The 23,421-nt window shown below is 39.6% G+C and overlaps 1 protein-coding gene across 1 annotated transcript; it reads right to left on the reverse strand.

Moving 5' to 3' along the window:
• Window positions 1-525: 525 nt before the first annotated feature.
• Window positions 526-22,871, reverse strand: dnajc7 (DnaJ (Hsp40) homolog, subfamily C, member 7). Its single transcript, XM_036589535.1, has 14 exons — window positions 22,762-22,871; window positions 12,123-12,211; window positions 11,349-11,473; window positions 10,073-10,186; window positions 9,737-9,811; window positions 8,473-8,591; window positions 8,035-8,188; window positions 6,884-7,048; window positions 4,654-4,745; window positions 4,507-4,580; window positions 4,240-4,386; window positions 3,780-3,929; window positions 3,288-3,350; window positions 526-3,102 (listed from the first exon to the last, which is right to left on the reverse strand). The coding sequence occupies exons 1-14, from the start codon at window positions 22,827-22,829 to the stop codon at window positions 3,065-3,067; spliced, it is 1,473 nt and encodes a 490-aa protein (XP_036445428.1). The 5' UTR covers window positions 22,830-22,871; the 3' UTR covers window positions 526-3,064.
• Window positions 22,872-23,421: the final 550 nt, after the last annotated feature.

Below are 23,421 nucleotides of genomic sequence, written 5' to 3' on the forward strand. Positions count from 1 at the left end.
ACTGAGACGTAAACAGTCAGTCGGTCAGTGTTTAGAAGTGGTGCACTGTAGGGAAAACTTAACAGCTCGGATTTCTTTACAATAGTGGTGATATTGCAACCCCTGGTTCCGGTCTACAATGCATATACATCCATTGTATTTACGATCCAAAATGACCAGTGATGCCACATGTCTTTGTTTTACATACAATGTATAAAATGGTACAATAAAAAAATAAGATTTAAAAAAATAAACAAAAACACCTTTGACATTATAATACCCTGCTAGAAAAAAACAGCATAACCCACCAGCAAAACCAGCACATATTGTGTTTTGGATGCTGGTATGCTGTAGAATTATGCAAAAAGTACAAAAAAAAATAAATAAATAATAATAAAGAATCGGTGGAATTCCCCTTTTAAAGATGACTGTCGTTCTGGCTACATCAAGCATTTATTAATTTTTCCCAAAAGTGCATGCCTGACAAGTTTACGTTCTTGGTGTACATAATCAACCGATCATTTGAAAAAAGACTCAAAAGTCAAATAAAGGGGGGGGGGACCAGAAAAACTAACTTTATTTACATGGCTATTTGAAAACGGTCCATAGTCAAGACTGTTCCTTTAGCATGAGCCACACCAATGTGGATGTTATCTTTTGGCTGCACCACAGGGATCTTAGGACAGGCAACGCAGCTTAGTGTCAAACTGAAGCATACTTGAGGCTTTAGGCAAACAGGGTAATGTTTAATGTAGCATGCAGGGGGAGACACCTGTACAGCAAATTTCCAAATTCCAGTTTCTAAAAATGCTCTAACGTTATCCTTTAACCGGCATGGTGTGGAACTGCACCCAGGCCCATGAGTTATACCTTCATCTATTTGCTCTAGATCCCTTCACAGAAAGCGAGCCGTCTGTAACCAGCCTGGGCAAAAGCAGTCGGAGTGGCTCCAGCTCCCACCTCACCAGTTGCAAGTTACAACCTGGTGGAAAAGCAGAAAGCTACTAAAATCTCTCCCCAGCCCTGCCATCTGTAAACATACAGATCCTGGTGCATCTAAAGATCATCCATCCACACTCAGAACTCCTCAGTGGCTCACATCTGGCTCTGTGAATTTACAATAAATATTGATATCAAAAAAGTGACTATATCACGGTGGCTGAGAAGACCCAGCAAACTGTAAACAAAAAACGAGCTGCAAATGCAGGAAACACTTTCAACACAATGACAACAACATGGGCGCTGCACTTTACAAACGCGCTGTAAATTCATTAGACGCTCTACAAACTCAGAAAGCACTGTCATCAAAATAACGACACTGACGCTACATTTCACAAACACGCTGCAAATACAGAAAACACAAACTTTAGAAACGCTGATAAGCCGGTCACCACACAATGGAGCTATTTCTGGAGGACACTCAAAGAGGACGGAGCCATTCAGACTTTTAAATTCAATGCAGCATAAACACTCAGCGGTGAAAGTAAGTTAATTTTTATTTGAGCAAATTACTACTAACACTGTACCATAATGGGAATTAGCTGTGACTTAGAGTGTAACTGTCAGAGTTAAACTAGTAATACCAGATTAACTACCACAGCACAGCTGTGACATGTCAGATAGCAAACTAGCCAGCCAAGTTAACCATGAACTTGGGATGTGAGTGTCTGTGAACGTATCTACTTTTGTCAGTGATTTTCATTCACAGATATTTTATCCCCTTTGAGCCTTCCAGAAACATTTCCCTTGTGTTGTAGCTCACTTCCGAGGTGTTTGGACTGGCTTTGCAGTGTTTCTGAAGTTGCCTGCATTTTCTTTATTTGCTGTGCATCTGTAAAATGTAGATCTGATGTAACAGCATTTTAATTAAAGTGTTTTCTGTATTTGCAGCACGTTTGCGTTTTGTAGTGATTTTGATGAGTTTTCTGTGTTTGAGTTTGCAACGTGTTTTTAATTGTACGGTGAACAGGGACTTGTCGGCCACCGTAATGCATTTCATAGTTTAAAAAAAAATAATAAACAGTTGTCAACTATCAACACAAAGAAACACTTTACATTCCAGTAAAATGTACAATGCAGCAACAGGTGAATGGCAACATTGAAACATGAATGTTGCAGAGAGAGAAGAGACCACTAGGAGGCGCTGGATCACCACACTCTCTGCACTCTTATATGCAGTAGTACAGTTGGCAAATCGGGTACCTGGTGCTATGAAGTAGCTGGTACCAAAAGCGAGCTGAGTCGAGTTAAGCCGTACAGTGGAAAAGTGAAATTTTACGTAAATTTAACCCAGCCAGTGGGAGAATATTCAACAAACAGGGCTCATTTCTGTTTCTAATTTGGCATGGGACAGGTATGTGTATTCACGTAGCATCACAGCATTTGAGGAGATTGAAAAAACAAATGAGATGATGGCTCACTTTAATCCGAGAACTATGTCTTTGCTTGATTTGTTCATTTGTAAACTTGTGATGCTGGTCTTAGTTCCACCTTTGGGTATCACAAGACCCCAAGTTACAAGCAAGCAGTGTAAGCTTAGCTTTGATGGCATGGGGAGCAGGGGCTGATGGGAGTTAAAGTTTAGATAATTTCCTGTGCGATTCTTGCTCTGACATAATGAACGCTGTGAGACTTTTTCAGTCTGTGGTAGCCATGAACCATAGCATTCTACATTCACCACATGAAAACGTTTGAACTACACAGTTCCATGAGCAAACTAACCAAATGCCATTGGTTTGTTGAAGTGGTTAGTTAATGAGGACCATTATTTAAGGTACTTATTGAAACATAACTGTGGAGACTGCAGTGGTTTCATGACAAACCCTAATTAAAAAGCTTGCGATCCAAAAGGAAGGGGTCTTATTCAGAGAGGATTGGTGCATTTTGCAGTCGTTTTCGAAATGGCTGTTTACAGAATGATCATTTACTGGCCGTAAACACCTTGTTGCATCAGATCAAGTCAATGGCACGGACTCAGGGTCCATTACAGAACAGAGTAGTATAGAGTGGGAGTGGTGGGAGAGTCCGTTTTGGGGTAGTCTGGTGGTCGTGTGGGTCTACTGCATACATGCTGGAGAATGCCCAGTTAGCCAAACTGGAAAAAGAAATTTCCAGGTCCAGATGCTACAAAACAGAGAAAAGCCAAATGTGAGCCTAGAGAGAACAGTGCTTCTACAACATCTCAAAGCATGGCAATTACTGTAAATGCATCTACTACAAAACACCATATGACATCTTGCACAAACATAGTAATTTGAACAGAGCAATAAAGTAAGTACTGGTTTAGTGTGCTGAACCACAGGGCTTACCTTCGAAACTGAATCCGCCAGGGCCGCTGAAGAACGCTTTGAAGATGTTGTTGGCATCGAAATCTGCAACACAAACATATACAGCATTGCTGAATTTAAAATTTAACACTTTCAATACCATTTTAAGACCTCTAATAAAACCAATAGAGTTCCCACTGTACAATGCACACAGACTCATGGGCCATCTCATTTTCCCTCTTTAGCTCTACAAACTGCTCTCTTTTCCTTGCAGTCTTTTCATTTTGTTTGACTTTAGCAGTTTTGCCGTTTTCTTATTTCATCAAAGGCCAATTTCTGACCACAGAACTACTGTTCACTGGATATTTTTGATTGGTGGACTATTCTGAATTAGTTACACAAGCACTAATTATTATCAACCCAGTCTTTAGGCATCATCTCAGAATGCCGTACGCTCATTACTGATAGATGATGTGAAAAGCCTGAAACGATTAGCATATTAAATGTTTCTGTATGACACAATAAGCGACAGACCCATGTTCATGTCATCATCCTCCAGGTCATGACCACTGTCATAGCGCGATTTCTTCTTGGGGTCAGAAAGCACGGTGAAGGCTTCGCCCACTTCTTTAAACTTCTTTTCCTCCTCCTTCTGCACCTCAGCACTCGCTCCACTGTGACGGTCTGAGAGAGCAAGAAAGAAATTTGGAAGTAAAGACAAGGGAAAAAAAAAAAAAGCATAGAGAGGAAAGAGAGAAAGACCTTCAGGACCTGCACACTGTTTTTTTAGTAAGTAAGAGCAAACATCAAAATTTCTCCTCATGGTAATTCACCATGTGCTATAGATGTGGCAGACAGAAATAAGGTTGAAAGACACTGGATTATTCCTTTAAATGTAAATCTCAAAGCATTATAACTGGATTTTGAATCTCTGAGCTGATGTTAACATTATGATAATGTTTTATAAAATCAGAGAGTGTATGCGGGACTCTACCTGGATGGTGCATAAGGGCTCGTTTGCGGTAAGCTTTCTTGATCTCATCTTCTGTGGCGTTTTTGTCCACTCCGAGAACTTTATAATAATCTTTCCTTTTACTCTTCTTCAGCTCCAGCTGAGCAGTCTTCAGCAGATGTTTATGTTCTGAAGGACAAAAGTTTTAAAAGGCATTGAAAATGTTAACAACAGGAGCATCAGGAAAAATTTAGAGCTCAAGAGTTACTGAGTACTGTGCATTCTGACCAGCACTTTCAACAAGCTTACCTTTAGTTTTCTCTGTCTGATAGACCTTCTCATAGTCTCGCACTGCTTCCTCATACTGCTCTGTGTCCATGTAACTACAGGAACAATACAGAGATCAGTGCTTGTACATACACTCACTTACAGAAACACAGACAAAAATAGGCTTACCACTGGGCTCTCCTTAAGTAAGCTTTAATATAGGATTCATCCAGTTTAATAGCCTTTGTACAGTCTTCTATGGCCTGCTCCAATTTCTTTAACTAAAAGAAAAAAGAAAGAAAGAATATTATGAGCTTCTGTTTACATCTGTTTCTGAGGCAATGGGTTAACAGACGAGAAACTACACGTCCATATCACCAGAAGAGTACAGCCAGTGTATGAATACGACAATAATTTGATGATAGAGCTAACATATGGCAAGATAATTAATATTCCTGTTTACATGAAACAACAGTCAGTTACCCAAAAATGAGTTTGTGTGGCCCAAACAGTAGGTCGAACTGGTGAGAACTTAAGTTAAACTTTGTGTTATAATCAGTCATATGCAAAAATTTGGCCACCCCTGGTGAAATGACAGGTTTTGTTGATTTTCTAAGTGAAAATAAGTTAACACAGAGAACAGAAAACATATATTGCAGAATTACTGATTATTTGCTGAATTTAAAGCAACATTATATTTTAAGGTAAAATTGTTTTAACAGCTTTAAAATCATTTTGATGTCACACAGACTTATAATAGTGAGGGCACCTTGGTCACTGCCACTCCAGAGCTGAATAACTCTGTCTTATATATCTAAATAGGTCTAAAATCACTGGGAATTCAGTGGATACCATTTGGAGTGAATTCTTTACATGCCTTAATAATTCTAGAAAAGTCTTAAAAACATGGTACAATTAAAGGGTACTTTACTCAAGATAAAAGATTAGAATGTGTTTTTATATGACCAATGTTATGAGAGGAATATTGCCTTATTTGAGCAACAAGAAGAACCTTAAACGTGCACTAACACAGAGCTACTAAGGAGAAGAACTGAACGACCCAGTTTCATACTGCGTTTGGTCAGGAATGACAAACAGACTAAAAGCTGTGAGGAATGATGGAGGCAGAGTGTAGTGTGTCAGCAGAGATTGTGTGGTTCCTGCTTTAAATAACTTAGATTCATTTTCTAAGCCCTGTGTTTCTCACCAACACAATAACAAACAAGCACTTTCTATGACTTAGAGACATTCAAATACAGCTTTTGTTATAAAACTCAGTGTAAACACACAGACAGACAGACCAGAAGAAGAATGCTAAATGCTAAAGCAAAATGGATAATTGGCAAAATGGTAAATTAATACACAAATAACAAATCCTACTAAAGGAACAGCAGGCCATATTAACTCTTATTCACCAGGGTATATTTTGGGTTTTCCATCTGAGTTTACATGACCAAATCGTAAGTCAAATTATTCAGTAACTGCATGAAATAAATGTAATTTATTTTTTTATTTATTTTTTGTAAAAGCTCCCCTCAAATTAACAGAACATGTGTTTTATGATCATACACATATTGCTATATGCTTACAATTTACTGCTGAAAGCCAAAAATCTTAGATGGTCTTTGTATTTCTTTATAAAAATAATTTTTACAGAGCAGATCACTGAAGAGATGCCATCTGTTTATAGTTTATAGCCCAGATTTGTGGAAAAATTGGTTGACTTTCAGTAGACAAAAAAAAATTGTAAGTTCAGCTTCTTTTATTATAAGGGTTTAAAATTACATCACCCATCTATTTGACTGGAAAGAAGACAGATACAGCTCTCATATGACACCCACCTTTTGAATGTAGCTTATGAAATACAAAAGTTATGAAGAATATGACGAAGTACGTTTTGGAACCACCGGTGGTCCCAAAGAGTTGAAAAGGTTAATTATTTATCCATTTAAATCCATTGAAAAAAACCTTCAGGCATCTGTTCAGCCACATAAATGGCAAAAATGAGGCAAATCAAAAGATGTAGCTCAAGAATAAGGATGCACCATTTTGTGGGCCGATGCCAATATCCAATGCTTTTAAATGTATATACCTGCAGATGCCAAATTATAAACATTTCAACAAAATATAGGCATTAAGACTACATCTACCTGGATCAACATTACAAAGAAATCTAACATTTATTTCTAGTTTTACAACTGCAGTGAAATTAATAAAACAACCATTTTAGCACAGTAGCCTAGCCTCACCTAAACAGTCTGCTCTTTTAGAGTTCATCCAATATCAGTTTGAAATATAGGTCAAATCTAAAACATCTGGCCAATGCTGGTAAATTTTTTAAGCAATTATCTGCCGATAAGCATATGATTCCATCATCTTCATCCTACTCCGGAACAGGACGAAAGGTTTAAAAATTTACCTTGGAGCCAACAGTGGCCCGGTTGCAGTAGAGCTTGGCGTTGGTTTTGATGTTGTTAGGATCAATGGTCAGGGCCTCCGAGTAGAGATCATAGGCCTCCTCAAAATTACCCTCTTTAAATGCTTTGTTTCCCTCTTCTTTCTTAGCCTTCAGTGCTTTGGCATTCTACAAGTAACCAATAAAATACAGATTTATTCATGCATGACTAGCAGGGGAGAGAGATTTACATCGGGCACCCGTTCACATTCTCTAAATCCAGGTTTCTAACTCTGATCATGAACATTCTGCCATGTCACGCATCTTTCAGTGTTTTCCATTATAACATGCACTTCAAATCAAGAGCATGATAATTAGCTGATTTGTTGGATCATGTTTGTGAGAGCAGGGAAAACACCAAAACATGCAATGCAGGGCTACTTCAGTACCTGCAGTGGAAAGCCCTGCCTTATAGGGCCCAAGGCATGGAAAAAAGCAAGGGGAATTTGGTTTAAATAAAGGAATTTGAAATAATATGTAAATACTGTTAAAGGGCTCATATCCCACTTTTGTCCCCTCATGTTCGCTTATAATATTTGTGGGTTTATGTTCCAAAACAGTCAGAAATAATTTTACATGATCATTTTCCACTCTCTCTTTATTCCTCAGAATTAAAAAAGTTGTTTGTTACTGTGCCTTTACGATTGACATATGTAAATGATCTCTGTTTTGATTGGCTCTCCAGTTTTGTTCCTTATTCAAAAAGCAGTTCAGGCTGAAACATCCTATAACCGAAGTGTGAATGGGCATTTTCTTAGTACATTTTGGATAAGGCACAAAACAAGGCGGCCCATCAGAAAAGAGATAAATTTATCTTATATATTAGTCTTAAAGGCATAGTTACACAAACGGCCTGTTTAATTGTAAGGGATAAAGAGGTTGGAAAATTGTCATACGAAAATGAATTATGACCGTTTTGGTGCATAAAACAACAAAATATTATAATTGGAACTGGGGAAAAATAAAATGCAAGAAAAATGTAAGTTATTGATCCTTTAATCTGTGAGGTATTCACTGTCTGCTAAAACCTGCTATAGATTTGAAACACTGTCTTCATCAATACATTTCATCATATTACATTTGCAATCAAGCAAAAATCAGTAGTGCTGACTCACTCTGCAGGCCAGACGAGCCTTTTCGTGATCAGGCGCCATGCGGAGTGCCTGAATGAAAAACTGCACAGCTTTATCGATGCAGTCTTCATAATACAGACACAAGCCCCTCACATACAGGGCATCACCGTTAGTGGAATCCATCCGCAAGATATCACTGTGTGAGAGTGAAACAGAGAGATAAGGCCTTAAATGAAAGCAATCAAAAGAACTGACGGAAACACTAGTTTAACTACATTAAAATTTAAATGTTGAAGAGATTTTAATACATTAGTTAAATTTTTCCTTAACCTCCAACTTAACGCTCACTCTAATCCTAATCTTAAACTAACCCTGGTTCTCATCCTAGTCCTAACTGTCACGCCACTAACAACCAACCAGACAGTTAAACCTTTGATGCCTACACCAAAAACACTATTTTTAACACTGTTACTCAGTTACCTGGCGACAGACTGGGCTTCTGGGTAGCGGCCGAGCAGCGCCAGGCATTCCGCCTTAAGCACCTTAAACCTGTGACACGCAGAAGCCGACTCCAATGCTCGATCCATACAGAACACAACCTACATACACACAGATCAGGAAAGTAGTTAAAATCTCTAGGCAGTAACTGCATCTTTTATAAAACGTTTTGAAAATAGTTTTGATTCTAAAATCTGATTGGCTGAGCAATGTTCAAAGCTATTTTAAAATACTTGATATATGCACACCTTTAACCACCTCACAGTTGAACTCTTCATTACTGCACCCAGTTACGAAAAAAAGGCTGCGCTGTTTATGGTACAATCTTCGACTGTAACGCTGCTCGCATGGACCACCAAGTGTACTGATAATGTAGTAATAAGGCTAAAAGATAGCTAATAAGCTAAACAACTTCTCAATTAATATCACAGGCTTTGAATTAAAGTATTTACTTTAATTGATTCACTATAAAACTGCAACATAAATCTGTAAGAAATTTGTCTCACATGCTTCACATATCTGTTTTACTTCTGACTTTAGTAGCATCAAACCCAGGTTGAATCTCAAAATGGCTACGTCCATCCTATATAGTGCACTTAAATCATGTAATTCTGACTTCTACACACAAACAGTGCAGTATTTGTTGAGTATAGACTTGGACACATGTGGCTGAATCCCAAATGGCTATTTGTTAGACATATTATATGCTGTTTGGGTGCAGGTGTCTGTATTTTCAATCCTGCATAGTGCACCAAGTGTGTAGGGAGCCATTTGAGATTCAACCCCACTGTGGAAAGACGGACATACAACACTATTAGCTTGGTGCTAAATAAAACTGGAAATCACACAGAGGTGCTGATGGACATTACCACTGTCACATTAAGCAAAGATTTTTGCATTGAACAGTGTCCTATGTTCATTATTATAAGACAAAGTGAAAAACATCATGAAATGACATTCTTCTCTTTCAGCAGTCCATGTTTGCTTGGCAATAAAAACACTCTAAAGGAACAAAATTTGTTGGTGGAATTATTGGAATATGGAATATTAAATTGTCTGCCATTTTATAAAAGCAATAAAACGCTTCAGTCATGCGTTACAGTGATTTTATCACAGTTAATGGGGTTTTAAGGGGGTCTAATATCACCCTTACCTGTGATAAAATCTCTAACACACAGCATCTTGTGGCTTATTGCTTTAATATATCGCTCATATTACTTTACTTTAGTAGGTGTCAAAAACTGACCATTCTGAAGTCTCGCTTTTCGAAACCAATCTCAGCCATTCGCTCATACTCCAGAATTGACTCTGCGTTCTTCAGCTGCAACACAAAAAAAAACAACAACAAAAAAAACCAAACAAATTTATCACTTCAGCAGGACATACACCATCACCACAAGGTTTTTTGTAGAAAAAGTAGTTTTCAAAAGAAAGTTCTCTGATATACATCATATAATATGTCATAGTCTGGGTTGAACACCAATTCAAACAGCTGTAAGAAGCCACGATTGGCACTAGCTTTTGTGAGCTCTGGCATGATTGGCCGTAGCACGATTGACAGTGTCATGACCGGCTGCCTTACTTCTTGTTGAGCCTGGCTGTTGTCTGGCTCCAGCTCCAGAACCTTCTGGAAGCAGCGACTGGCAGCCATAGCATTGCCAAGCAACAGGTGGCACTTGCCCTCCCGTAGGTGACCCTGGGGGACAGAAGATGAGTGAGTAACCACACATATGCACTCACACACACACAAACAGAAAAAGCACTGACTAACACCTTTCCATGACTTCATCTGTGTAATCATCAAGACAAATCCAGCTTTCAGTGAAGTACATCCACACACACACACACACACACACACAGTCATAAGTTTTGGCACACATCATTGAAGGTATGTTTTTCAGTCTTAGAGAATTTTTTACAAAAATGCTTGAAAGTTGTAACCTAACCAAATATGAATAATGCAGGTCACACTTGTGTATGAAATTTTCGAAAAGTATTTTTTTTTGCCTATTTCATGTCTACTATTGTTCAAAAAGCACAGTGATCTGTAAAGGGGCCATTTTTTCCACATAGGCACAGAATTTAGCTGACCAGTCTTAACATAACCTGACCTGCCTAACATGACCATATATGTACTTACAAGATATATTATGCAGTCTTCATTTTAACTACATTGTTGTAGTGTTAAGTGTGGTGTGTATTGCATCCTTCGCACATCCACAAGTCTAAAGCTTCAAAAGAACATCATGTTCTAATGCAGAAAGGGATGCTGGCTTCAGAAGACATACTGAGCTCTTCCTTATAATGAGGTCATGTTCCAGCACTAACAGCATCCACTCTCCTCTAGTGGCACTCTTCGTAGTAAAACTCAAAGAAAACTCCACCTGGACCAAATGTTCCCAATCCCACTACATGCAGAGGGTAGTTTAGGAGGTAGATTTATACAGCAGTATACAGCAGAGGTATTCAGCTCTCGTCCAGACTCCAGCACAGTCTGGCGATTTCCTTGTTCAAACACACCTACTAAACCTGGCAATCAAGAGTTAAATCAGGGGCATTTAAGCCAGGAAATGACCAACATATGCTAGAAATCGTCGCTACAGGAATTGACCTCTCCAGATGCAACGTAAGCCAATGTATGTTTAAAATGCAATACTTAAACCTTACAATAAATATTCTAACAACATTAATGCCATTAATAATAATAAAATAGTGGAGTTAAATCCCTCCTGCAATGGTGCAGCGCAGTACCAAACAATCTGCACTGGTACCAGTCCGCAGCTTGGTGGTTGGAAACCTGTACTCTAAATCATGTAAGTGCAACTTCCATTGTAAATGCCAGCATCTGGATTTCCAACCTTCATGAAAGTGTCGTCTAGCCGCACAGCTTGCTGGGAATCTTCTAGCGCCTCTCTGTAGCGGCTCAGCATCATTAGAGTGGCCGCACGGTTGCCATAGTAACTGGCGTTCTTCGGGCACACATCTGTAAAATCAAAAGAAAAATCACTACAGAGACATGCCCACAAAAACAAGAGATTCAGCGAGGTAAGGGGAACATCATGAAAACTTTCTAAAAATAGCACTGGGCCATGTTTGTTTTGGTCTATACGGAAGAAGGTCGCAAAAACGTTCCCAAAACAAGACGTTGCCATGGAGAAAAGTTCTATTTTGGTTTTGCTGTTAGAAATCCTCTAACACGAAAGAGCAAAACTGCACTGAACAGATAAACACACCTTGTATGAATATAACCCAAAATGTGGATAGCAATTTACCCATAAATATCAAATAGGGCAGTTTCCCAGCATGAGATTAAGCCTAAGCCCAGACATTTTAATGGGGAAAATATCACTGCAATGCAGTTTAGTCTAAGATTAAACTTAATCCATGTTCAAGAAACGAACCTATAAGCAGCATTATTAAGGAAGGGTTAACTGTGTGTGTCCATCTATAAGCTCTACTACAGTATTCAGTCGTGTGTGAGGATCATATGTATGATGCATTATATTCCTTTAAGAAAGTCTCAGGCAGTAGCGAGTGCATATTCTGTTATTCTCTTGATGTGAGATCAGAGAGAAGAGAAAAAAGGCAGCAAAAATAGATAGGAAGCACAAATATACATGTACATAAGATACCTATGGCCTTGGTGTAGTAGTTGAACGCTTCAGAATAATCCTTCTTAATGTAAAAAGCATTGCCTTGCTCTTTGTAGCCCTCTGCTTCCCTGGAAAGATAAACACACACACACACAAACACACAGTAAGATGATAAACAGAAAAAAGAGCAAAAAATAGGGACCAGAAAGTTTTCTAGAAGACACAGAACAAAAGGCATCCATCCATGCACTGACCTTCTTTTAATAACAGAGTGACAGCAGAATCATCTCAGGATGGGGGCGTTTAATATTAGTGTTGCCCAGACGTCATCTCAATGATTGAGTTATGCAGAAATAAAAAAAAAATGGTAGATTTCCCCTTTAAAACATGAAGCAATTCATGCATGTGCACTACTGAGTGATGCCCTAGTAGATGGAATTCAACAAAAAAAGCTAAATGTTAGCAGTGTAAGACTATTTAACACTTGAGACTAGCAGTAGTAAAAACAGTCCTTGTAAAATCTGTATTGCCAGTATTTTGAGGCGAAGCACCACCATCAAGGATTTTGATACATCAATTAATTATGAATTTAAAGACAAACCATGCCAAAGAGTAAAGTGAATTCACATAGCTCTAAAACTATTCAAATGTGAAGCTATCCAACCATAAATGTCATTTACTCAAGCTTAGTATGTTTTATTTGTCATGCATAACACAGCTTTTACCAACATAAAATAAATAAAAAAAAAAGAGTTGAATGAGTTAGAATTTATAGGCACCTACTGAGCACTTCAGTTAGGGAGAATTAGTACTGGTGTTGGCAGATACTTGATGATCAGGTATCAGAAGGGGAAAAAGTGGCATTAGTGCATCCTATTTAATAGTATAGAGGTAAATCACAGTACCAACACCAAGACCAGAACATAGCTCACTAAAAGAAGGCCATGTGCTTCAGGACCGAGTGATCTAATCTATCCCTGGAGTGTTCAGTGTCTACCACATCCCAAATCTGTCCAAACAGGAGCTGAATAATTCAGATTTACTGACAAATTCTGTAGATCTGTAGATGTGTCTGTAGATTCTTGACAGACAGATATATGTGTGCTGCCCTTGAAGAAATATCGTACAATGAGCATTACTAGCTTAAATCTCCTCCAAGATTTCTCATATGAAACAAGATGTCTGCATGTGTATGTTCAACCTAAATAGTCACACACAGGGGTGGATGATACGGCAAAAATATTCTCTTTGCACAGCTTCTGTACAGTAATAGTAAGCTTGTGGATGATTGTGCGAGAGCACATATGGTCACTGGGGAGATGGGTACGGTATCCCTAACTGCTAAATACAGAAACTGGGCTATGTTCGGACAGAAAAGACCAGAAATTGTCCTGAAGATAGAAAGCAGAAGTTTACTTAAAATGTCAGTTACATGGAAAAGTTTTGCTGCCCAAAATATTTCTTGAGAAATCTTGAATTTAGTTTAAAGAGGCCACATTTTAAAGGGCTTTTTATTTTTATTGTTCCCTCTATTAAGGACATTTATATGAGCTGAAAACAGTCATGTTCCATTTCGACACGACCATTTTTCTAATCACTCTTACTCCCTTAGAATAAAACTGGCTGTTTTTGTTCCAGCGGATTTGAGCTGATATAAATGATCTCTGTCCTCATTGGCTGCTCTGTACTGTGCGTCATTCAAAAAAGCAGACAGGGCTAATGCTACATTCATGACCAAGCAGGACCTGGGACCGTTTACAAAAAACTTCTTTACTCTGAAATCTTATCTGTTTAGTCACCATGACAACTTCAGTTAGGACCGAATTTAGGCAGAAGCGACGACAGAACAACAGTTCTTAAGTTCATAATCTTATCCTAACTCCAGAGAGGAAAACAGTATTACAGAAACATCCTAACTAGGCAGAATTTCCTACATACTGTCCCAAGTTTAAGAGAACCCCAGAGATGTCCTAACTCCTGTTTTAACCATCTGTTTCTATCGTTTGATGCAGTGACAGGCAGCACAGTTCACTGTAACTAGCATAATTAATGTTCCATTTCTTTATATTGAAAATGGTGCTTTGACTTACGAGTTGTTTTTTAACAGCGTTTTAAAAATCCCAGACACAGCAGACACGATCTTCACCGTCCCCTCTTATTAATGATACAATTTTACAGTGATTGTAGTGAATAATGAAGAGCCAGAGCCAAATATGTGTCCGTTTGTAGGGGGAATAACTTTAGCGCACTCGGCTAAAGTGTTTGGGAAACTGAGGAGCAGTGACGCGCTAATTACACGAATTACACGCTGCCACAATATCCTTAAATTCAAGTATACAGCTCTTTAGTTTTGTTTGATCTTTTTACCATCAGTAACAGTAGCTACTGTCTGGCTAACTAACATGATTATTTTGTGTTTACGTTTCAGCTGTGCGAGTATGGTCAGTTGCAAGGTAACAGACATGACAAGTGATTGTCGACTTTGATCGAGTAGGTTAAGATTCCTTAACCTCAGCCTTAAGATTGAGATAAGATGCTGCAAGATAAAATTCCTAAACTAAGGTAAGACTTGCTTCTGTAATACGGCCCCTGAGAAGTTTTTGACTCCCAAATAGAAAAACCCATTTGAACATCCTTCCAAGTCGTGAATCCCACTAAGAAAGTCAGGAGTTTCTCAAGAGCTCTGACTTCAGAGTTGCTATTCCATGATGTTGCTTCAATATGGTGGTGAGTTTAGGTGAAAAGTAGCAGGAAAATTCCAAGACACCATTTGTTATGAACACAGCACTTATAACCTTATAACTTCAGACTGCTTTTCACATCACCAAAAACAATGAATTCAAAACGTATTTTCAGCTTATTTTAGACATGCATATAGACAATATGGACTGAGGAGTGAAGTATGTTTTAAAACTTTAACAACATTTACAGACTACATCAAACTCTTATTTATAGACAAATCAAAAAAGAAATGCGCCTTTTAAAAGAAATGCAACAATATATGTAAAGCAAAAACAGAATAATGGCAGTTGCAAGGGTCATTAGTAAAGGCTATAAAACAATCATCACCCGTCCCTAATGGCTTCCCGACACACCTTTCAGAAAGCACCAAACCTGCCTGACAGTTCAGCAGAATACTGTAAAACACACTGTAATGCAAGCAGCTGTCAGCAAACGCTACATACACAGAAGGTCTGTGAAACAGCTGAGGGCAACACATGTTCCTAGAAGTACAGACAAACTGGGTCACTCTCACATCAAATACACCAACCTTGTCTATCCACACACAGCACACCACTTACCACACACTGTAAACATAGTAGCCTAATATAAAACAAATAGAATCAAATTACTACACTACAAGCCAGAGCACACCAACCCAACAAAACACCACCGTTCTAATGATGGCAGCTGTTCGAGAACGCAAAGTAAGAGAACTGATACCAAACTGAAACCAAATGAACCAGTGTAAATGGGGAGGAAAATTCTAGTGAACAGGGCAGAACCTAGAACAATGTGAATGGAGGAGAACAGCCAAATGTCTGGGTTTATTAGCACTACTGAATCAAGGGGAAAAAAGAAACTAAAACATGGTGTCTGCGCACTGCTGTTAGTCTGAAATAGTGCGTTAAAAGTCTGAAGTGTCGGCTTTCTTTTGGACCTCGTCATGCATCTTTACATATCAAAAAGAAGGTCCATGTTTAGGTCTCATATGCAGGTCTCACTGTTGTATCTCCAATTTTATCACTATTTGAAAAAGCCTGTTGCCCTTTACTTTGTGTGTAAATTCCATGATGAATGAACCAATGAAACAGCCCAAAATTACTTGGAAAAAACTTGTGGTTCCACTGACGTACATTAAAAGTATAGTTTTTTCCTTCTCCTGTAAAGTTATCACTTTGGAGATACGAGGTTTTGTTCTGACAGCAGCGATATGCAAAGACAACTTCATACTGAAGATGTGGTTAATACTGTAGATCATTCACCAACATCCTCAGAAGACATGTCCTTCATCGAGTTGTCTTTTCTAGACTCACGCTCAAAATCATAATATTAATCAGAAGTGCAAAGTTACAAAATGTTCACACATGGCGTGCAGTTACACAACTGCTCCAGCTCTCCAAATCTCACAGAGTGCAGCTTTAAACTCAGGAGACATGCAGAAGCTGGGTTCTAGGTCACACAAAAAGGGTGTAACAATTTAGATTTAAAAACAGATTTAAAACTGCATTGCTGATACACCCCTGAGTCTCTTCCAAGGGTCTCCTCACTTGTAGTTTTTTGTGGAAACCTCTGTCAAGGATCTGGGCAGTAATGGGCACTATACCAGGTATGGGTTTTGTCATGACCTTTATACCGGTATGTCACAAATGAGTGCAGATAACGAGATATACAAACAGTGCAAAACATGGTAGTGTTACCCCTATAACTGAGTGACTGAGGCAGAGTGGAGCCATTTCAGTCACATTTTAAATAAAAATGCAGCAGTCCCTTGATCACCTACTGTCTAGTCCGTTGCATTTGAAGTAGTCCACCTTGTTTCTGAGGTGGCTGACATAACAGAAAGGCTGGACTTCTGGAGTTTGCCTTAGCCGACACCAGACCAACTGCACCAGACATACCGGCTTAGGACTGCCTGACTCGGTCAGCTGCATCAGACAAGGTGCCGGTCTCAGGGCCTTGGAAGCACAACAAGCAGTGGAGCAGCTGGTACTGGTAGTGAGAACGACTGTAATATTTTCCAAATTCCAGCAGTGCCTGACAGCCAGTGGTAGGAGTATATGGAGCATGCATATATTATGAATAACTTAAGAAATTTGATGAAGCTGAAGTTGGCTTCTCATTAAAATTTCCCATTACATCTTAAATGGTGAAGCAGTCACATTCAGGCACCTGTACAGCCTGAACAACTGGCCTTTGTAAAAATCAGTCATACATTTCTGAGGGCTTACTTCATTAGAGTGACATGACAGACATTGGAAAGTTGTATTTCAGAATTTTTATTTGTTTATTTCACTCTTTATTTTTGCTGTACTGAATAATGTATTGCATCGAGACACCATACTGCATCAAATTGAATTGTGAATTTTGTGTATCGTTACACGCTTACAAAAAGTTACAAATGTTAAGGGGTCAGTGCTCGTGTCTTTTGATGGGTGGAAATTTGTCTTCCAAATGTAAAGCCTCAGTTTATTTCTGGCTGAGCTGCTAAACCATCACTCTGATAGACTCCTGCATTTGCATGTGCACACACAATGGCTGTAACTCAAAAGGATCCCTATTCCCTCATTTATATCGGCTATATAGGGGCGAACCATTTAGTTTACTCTATTTATATAAACAAACCAACATCAGTTGCCTGAATGAGCCTGATGTCTACAACCACAAATAAGAATCAGACATGAGTGTAACATTGTGAAAAGTGCAGGGGCAAGGACTAGAAAAGAAGCATGAAACTTGAGTGAACATTTAACTGTTGATCCAGGATTGGAGTAACACACCAACAGCTAACGTTCAGAGTTTTGCTGTATCATAAGCAGCAGGCAGCAAAAATGTCTATGTTTTTAACTGTACAGAGCTCTTCTAATGGTTAGCACTCCAAGAGCTTAAGAGAAGGACAAATGTTAGATTAACCATCAGCATAATTACAAAGTGACAGAATTTTGCTTTCCAATAAGTGGAAATAAATTTGTGAGAAAAACATCCTACTGGAAGTCTCATACATCACTGGCTAAACATACGAGCAGCAGCCTAAACAGTGGGTTGCTAGAAATAGAAAACAGCTGCAGAACTCTGCGCAATGCCGCTCTATTGAAAGAGTCACTGTGAACCGGCTACAAGGTAAAATATATGTTTATATGTCAGTCAGAAGCTTCAAGTAAAACACAGAATGTCTTTCAGAAGCTTCAAATACCCATGTTTTATCTAGAACAGCCATAGCTCACTGCTAACAAATTACTAGAATCCCACTGGATTGGGCACTAGCGGTAAAGTTAGCATTACAGAGGTGTGTTTTTCCTCATGTTTTGATCACGTTTTTATATACTGAATTGATGGCCTAGCTCTAATAATCGCTGTCTGCCACTGAATTACACTTGTTCAGTATTTGTTTTCTGTCAAAGCCTGGAAATTTCACAACACAACAGCCTGGGTCTCCGAGCTGAAAACTCATTTAGAAGGCTAACTGTTCATTTTAGGGAGAAGAACTCATCACTTTGGGGGCTTCACACTTTTTCTCACTGTTTTAACATTAAGTGGACCACTGCATAGTTTTCTGTGAACACATCAAACAAACTTATCCCCTCTAAAAGGACCCAAAAACAACCCAGAGAGGTGGTCTTAGTATGGTTTGTTCGTGGTTTATTTTGTGGTGCAAATAATTAATACCTTGCGTAAACAAAATGACACCAGTCTGCTTCGTGCTTTGCTTTATGGTCAAAGAATCTTAGGCTTAGCATACATACAAAGCCACCATCCTCCAGCGCTTAGTGGGTAAAAACAAACTCCTCAGGATAATATCTGTAATCTCTTCAGACAGCAACCCTGGCATATTAAAGTGTGTTTTTACCATAATAAAAGTGTGAAACTAGGCGTGCATGTGGCACAAAAATCAAACCTTCTTCTGGAATTGAATTCATTATAACACAGACTTGAGTGGCTTACTGCTTTTAGAAAACGGCGACAAACATATAATATACAACATAATAATTACGATGTTCCAATTTAGACCAAACATGATTTCATGAGCAACAGTTACTGTTTAAAGGGTACTTCAGTACTTTACCACAATCTGGAACGTGGGTCAGCCAAACAGATATTTTACATAATGAACTTGAACACTACTACTCCTAATTTGGCACTCCTCAGGTGGAGTCTGAGCTCTAAAGGAGTTGTAGTGCGAACAACAAGTGGTCTGAGATCTCCTTAATGCTGAAGTAGACCAGACAGTGAATTCAGACCACTTTTAAAGTTCATTAAAGCTTACACTATGCACGCAAAAAAACAGAGGTCATTCACAGCTGTTTCACTTCTAAGTCCACTTTACCATATCTGAGATCTGTTCAATTAAAAAGAAATAGCAGTGAAAATACCCTTTGTTTAGATCAACATTTAGTTCGCTAATTTCAGAGTCCAACTGCATATTATAGCCCACACAGCCTGCCACTCATCCATTGCTGACAGTGTGAGCTTGTGACACGGTTTATCTCTGGAAGTTTTTCCGTTATTCTTTTTAAAGTAACAGCCGTGTGCACTCCACAGTCCTGTCTCTCTAGAGCAAACCCCTGTTTAACCCTGCCCTTTTCTCCAGAGAGCAGTACCAAAGCTAACAGCCAGCGGGTGGTGGCAGGCATTATCTCTCTTTAAGAGGGGTGCACAACTCCAGTCCTGGAGGGCCGGTGTCCAAGAGAATTTGGTGATTCCCCTGCTCAAACACACCTGATTCAATTAATCTGTGAACTGCCAGGTGTAATGGGTGTTTTTACCAAACTGTGCTGGATACCGGCCCTCCAGAACTGGAGTTGTGCACCCCTGCTCTACAACAATCATATGTGCAGCAGCAAGTGGAGAGCACAGCACAGACACAGGAAGATCAAGGCTGGGGGTGCTGAAATTTTAACCAGCATACACATAACCTACAGAACAACATCATACTAAAATCTGTGTCAAACTATTTTTTCCACAGTTTGCTAGGAGATGGCTCTGAAGATGCAGGGTAGGAATAGCTGTTGTGGGATCAGCCTAATATCTCTTTCATTTGGGCGAGGCTGATGGCGCAGGCAGTTTTGTCAGGGATGGAACTGGTGGAAAATGAATCATTGCTGGTCCTCCTTGATCATTTCGGTTCATCTTGAACAAACTGTGTCTTTTGCAACGTCATGAAATGAGATTTGTGTGGGTTGCAAATAAGCATGAGTATATCAGTCAAACATGGTGTTCTAATTTGGTATTATAATGATTCATATCTGTAGCAGAAATGAATTATTATTGGTAATTACAATAACAAAGTTTCAAGTATGTGAAAAATTAGTATTCAGAAACCAAACAATAAATTGACAAATGATGCCAAATGTTTCATCATATAAACGTTATATGAACAGACTGCAAAATTAATTTTAGCCACACAACTAGTGAGACTGAAATTGTTGTAACCAGTGTTGTGGATTAAGATAAAGATACTTACTAAAACATGTCATTATGTAATTCAGCAGATATTTTGGCTCACAGTGGCTTATATGCTGCACTGTGTGACATGCCCTCTAAAGCACTCAGAGGTTAAGTGCAAAAAGGCACAATGACAGCAGTAGCAGGAATGCCATCAGCTGGGAATGGACCCAAGGACCACCGGTCTATCACCATTTGTGATTTGGGGAGGTCAAAGGGCAAAATGGTGAAGCCTGTGCAGCCTTAAATACATGTCTTGCAAATCTCCATGCTCAACAAATAAACGTCAGGGTTAAATGAAACAAAGCTGTGTGATTTTTTTTTCAACTTTTATATAGTAGCGTCAGAGAGACATACAAAGAAATAAGAACAGTCAGAGCATTGTGCAATCTGTGTGCAAAAACTACACAGAAGCACAATATCTGCCGGGATTTAATGTCTCGCTGGGGTATCACATTTCTCATCTATAACCAGATTTCCCTTTAAGTACTAGTGATCCCCCACACAGACTACACTTCACACAGCTGCTGCTGCTGCTGCCTAAGGACAGTTATGTCATGCATTCTAGTCACTTCCTAATGGATAATGTTACAATGCTGAAATGGATCCCATTTTCACGCACCCTGACAGTCATGTGGGGACCTCAGGGAAATGCTTTAGGCTCGCCAGAAAGTTCCAGAGGTTTACACTCAGGTCAGGTAGTGCCTTTAAGAACACTTCACTCAAATTATACGGTAGTAGCATTAAGGTAATTATTAGAGATGGCTCAATACCACTTTTTCTTTCCCGATACAGATATAAATATACAAACCTTAAGCATAGGCTAATATTGATCCAATATTGTTCCTTTGAAAATGACCAAGTTTTAAAATGAGGTATTTTTAACTGAAGCTCATCACTTAATATGAGCATCTGAAAGTGGGCCATTATGCTACACCCACTCAACAACAGATTTGTTACAGGACAGTGTTATATCTCCCAATGGCAACATACCATCTCTAGTAATTTTTCCTCTAATGAATGCTACAATAAACAGTAAGGGTAGTCAAAGAAAAGGAATACTACTTTTGTAGTCCCCTGCACTATGGAAGTAGCATTAGGTCAGGAGAAAAAAAATATATATGCATAGTTTAGCATGTGTTAAGTCACCCTGTAAAGCCCAAAATAGTCATTTAAAAGTCAGAGGCATCAGGTCTGGATTTTTTTGGACCACATCTTTCAGCTTTATGCATTAACACCACAGGCTAAAAAAGAAAATCCAGCTCAATGTTTAAGGTCTCAAATGCAACGCGCTAGCAAACATCAGATTCATCCTCTTAGGGAAGGGGTCCGAAACACAAACATTTTCTTCCACATGTGGCATGCAATTACACATTTTCACCAGAGAGGTCTCCAAATCCCCAAAACCTACATAGCTTTTAACAGAATGCTTCACCCAAACATTCACAGCCAACAATGAAAGGTAGTCAGCGTGATGAGATCTGCACTGTGCAAGCCGACCTCCACTAGCTTTCATTCATGATTAGCAACTTGTGTCTTTTTTTAGGCGAGGAGTTTTCTTTCAAAAAGAAAGAAAGCCAAGCACAGTGCCTCTCTGCAGTCCCGTAGTCCACCTGCACTGCTCAGTTTTGTGTTCTCGACTCTAACACTCTTGATTAAGGTCATGAAGGACTGTATTGCTGTCAGCAATGATGTGACTCATATGGGAAAACAAGCCGTAGCCAAAGTGGTCCACTGTTACACTCGGTTAACCGATGACTCTTTCAATTTCGTGCAGTAAGTTAATTACCGGCAATCACCTTAGAATGAAAACTGAAACTTCCAGAAGCAGACACGAGGATATGTAGGCTATCAGGGCAGGGAATGATCCGACCTGCCTCTTCCAGTGAACACGGCGCGGCTATTTACGGAGATGTGAAGGGCCAACAGTCCATCTAAATGCGGACCGGACTGACAGGTGAATATTCCTGACCCCCAGGCCAGACCATCTAGGTCCCCAACCACACCACGGCCACAACAATGGCATTTATCTTCAGTGGTTTTAAACACGAGACTGGTCTGGAAAACAAGGCTGTCTTCCCGTTATCACCCCCTGAGGTTCGGCCTGCGCCGGTTAATAAAACCAGTGTTCACTTATATACGGCTGTCATGGCTGTGCTTATCAGCCTGCAATCAAAAATAACTGCGCTCTACATCCAAGCTGCCGGAAACAATGCGGACAGTCACAGTCGCCCATCCAAAAGCCCATTCTGTGACGGTATGAGAGATTATACACAAGACAGGAGGAAAATCCAACCTCCCTCTGCGAGCTAGCTGAAGACCCCAAAAGCGAAACAGCTGCTCGGCTCGGCTCGCCAGGCCAGCGGCACCCCGCAATTCTTGAGGTCTCTGTCAGCTGTTATTGAGGACAACGGTCTTTGAAACACACACAATTTAATCTCGACATACTCGGCAATGGCTGCTTTTAGCTGTCCTCCACGAACCAGCGCTCTCTGCCCCTTTAAATTCGTGTTACCTTTCCAGCTCTTCGTCGCTGAGCTCCATCTCCGGTCCCGCAGCCTCGTCGTAGTCAACGGTCGCCATTTTGCTGTGGGGAGGCGGAGACAGAACGCGGAGCGTGAACGCGCATTATCACGCGGTGGGTCCCCAGGGCCCCGCCCCTTGATTACACGTCATCAGACCCGCCCACACTGAGGACGTTCACAAATAGGGCACAGGGTCCTTTTCTCGTCGTTGGGGACCCCAAACCCTGCAAATCTTAGCATTTTCTCCATTCTAACATACGTCAACTCAGTCAGACTGACACGCCCCCCCCCTCTTACCATAAACACAGCGAATCGACCAAGGCATGTATGCTGTCTGTGGTTGTGCACTGCAGCTGGGAGGCGTGTTCAACTAAAAAGTGATGAAAAGGTGCCTCTGTGTATCTCTGATATGTTAGCCTTATAGCTCCAGTGCAAAACTAAAGAAGCAAACATATTTCTCTGTAAAAAAAAGTCATGTAATTAAACAGTCAGCTGGATCAGCTTAATAAAACTGAAATGTATTGTAGGACAGGGAGTTCTCCAGGGCAGGGAAATACTCAAATACTCAAAACACAAGAGTTATGGGACTGTTATTTACATCTAAACATTTGAGTATGGACTGCAGTACATGCATGCAGACATTACACTTT

The sequence above is a fragment of the Colossoma macropomum genome, unplaced genomic scaffold, assembly GCF_904425465.1.
Source record: "Colossoma macropomum unplaced genomic scaffold, Colossoma_macropomum, whole genome shotgun sequence".
Classification (NCBI taxonomy): Eukaryota; Metazoa; Chordata; class Actinopteri; order Characiformes; family Serrasalmidae; genus Colossoma; species Colossoma macropomum.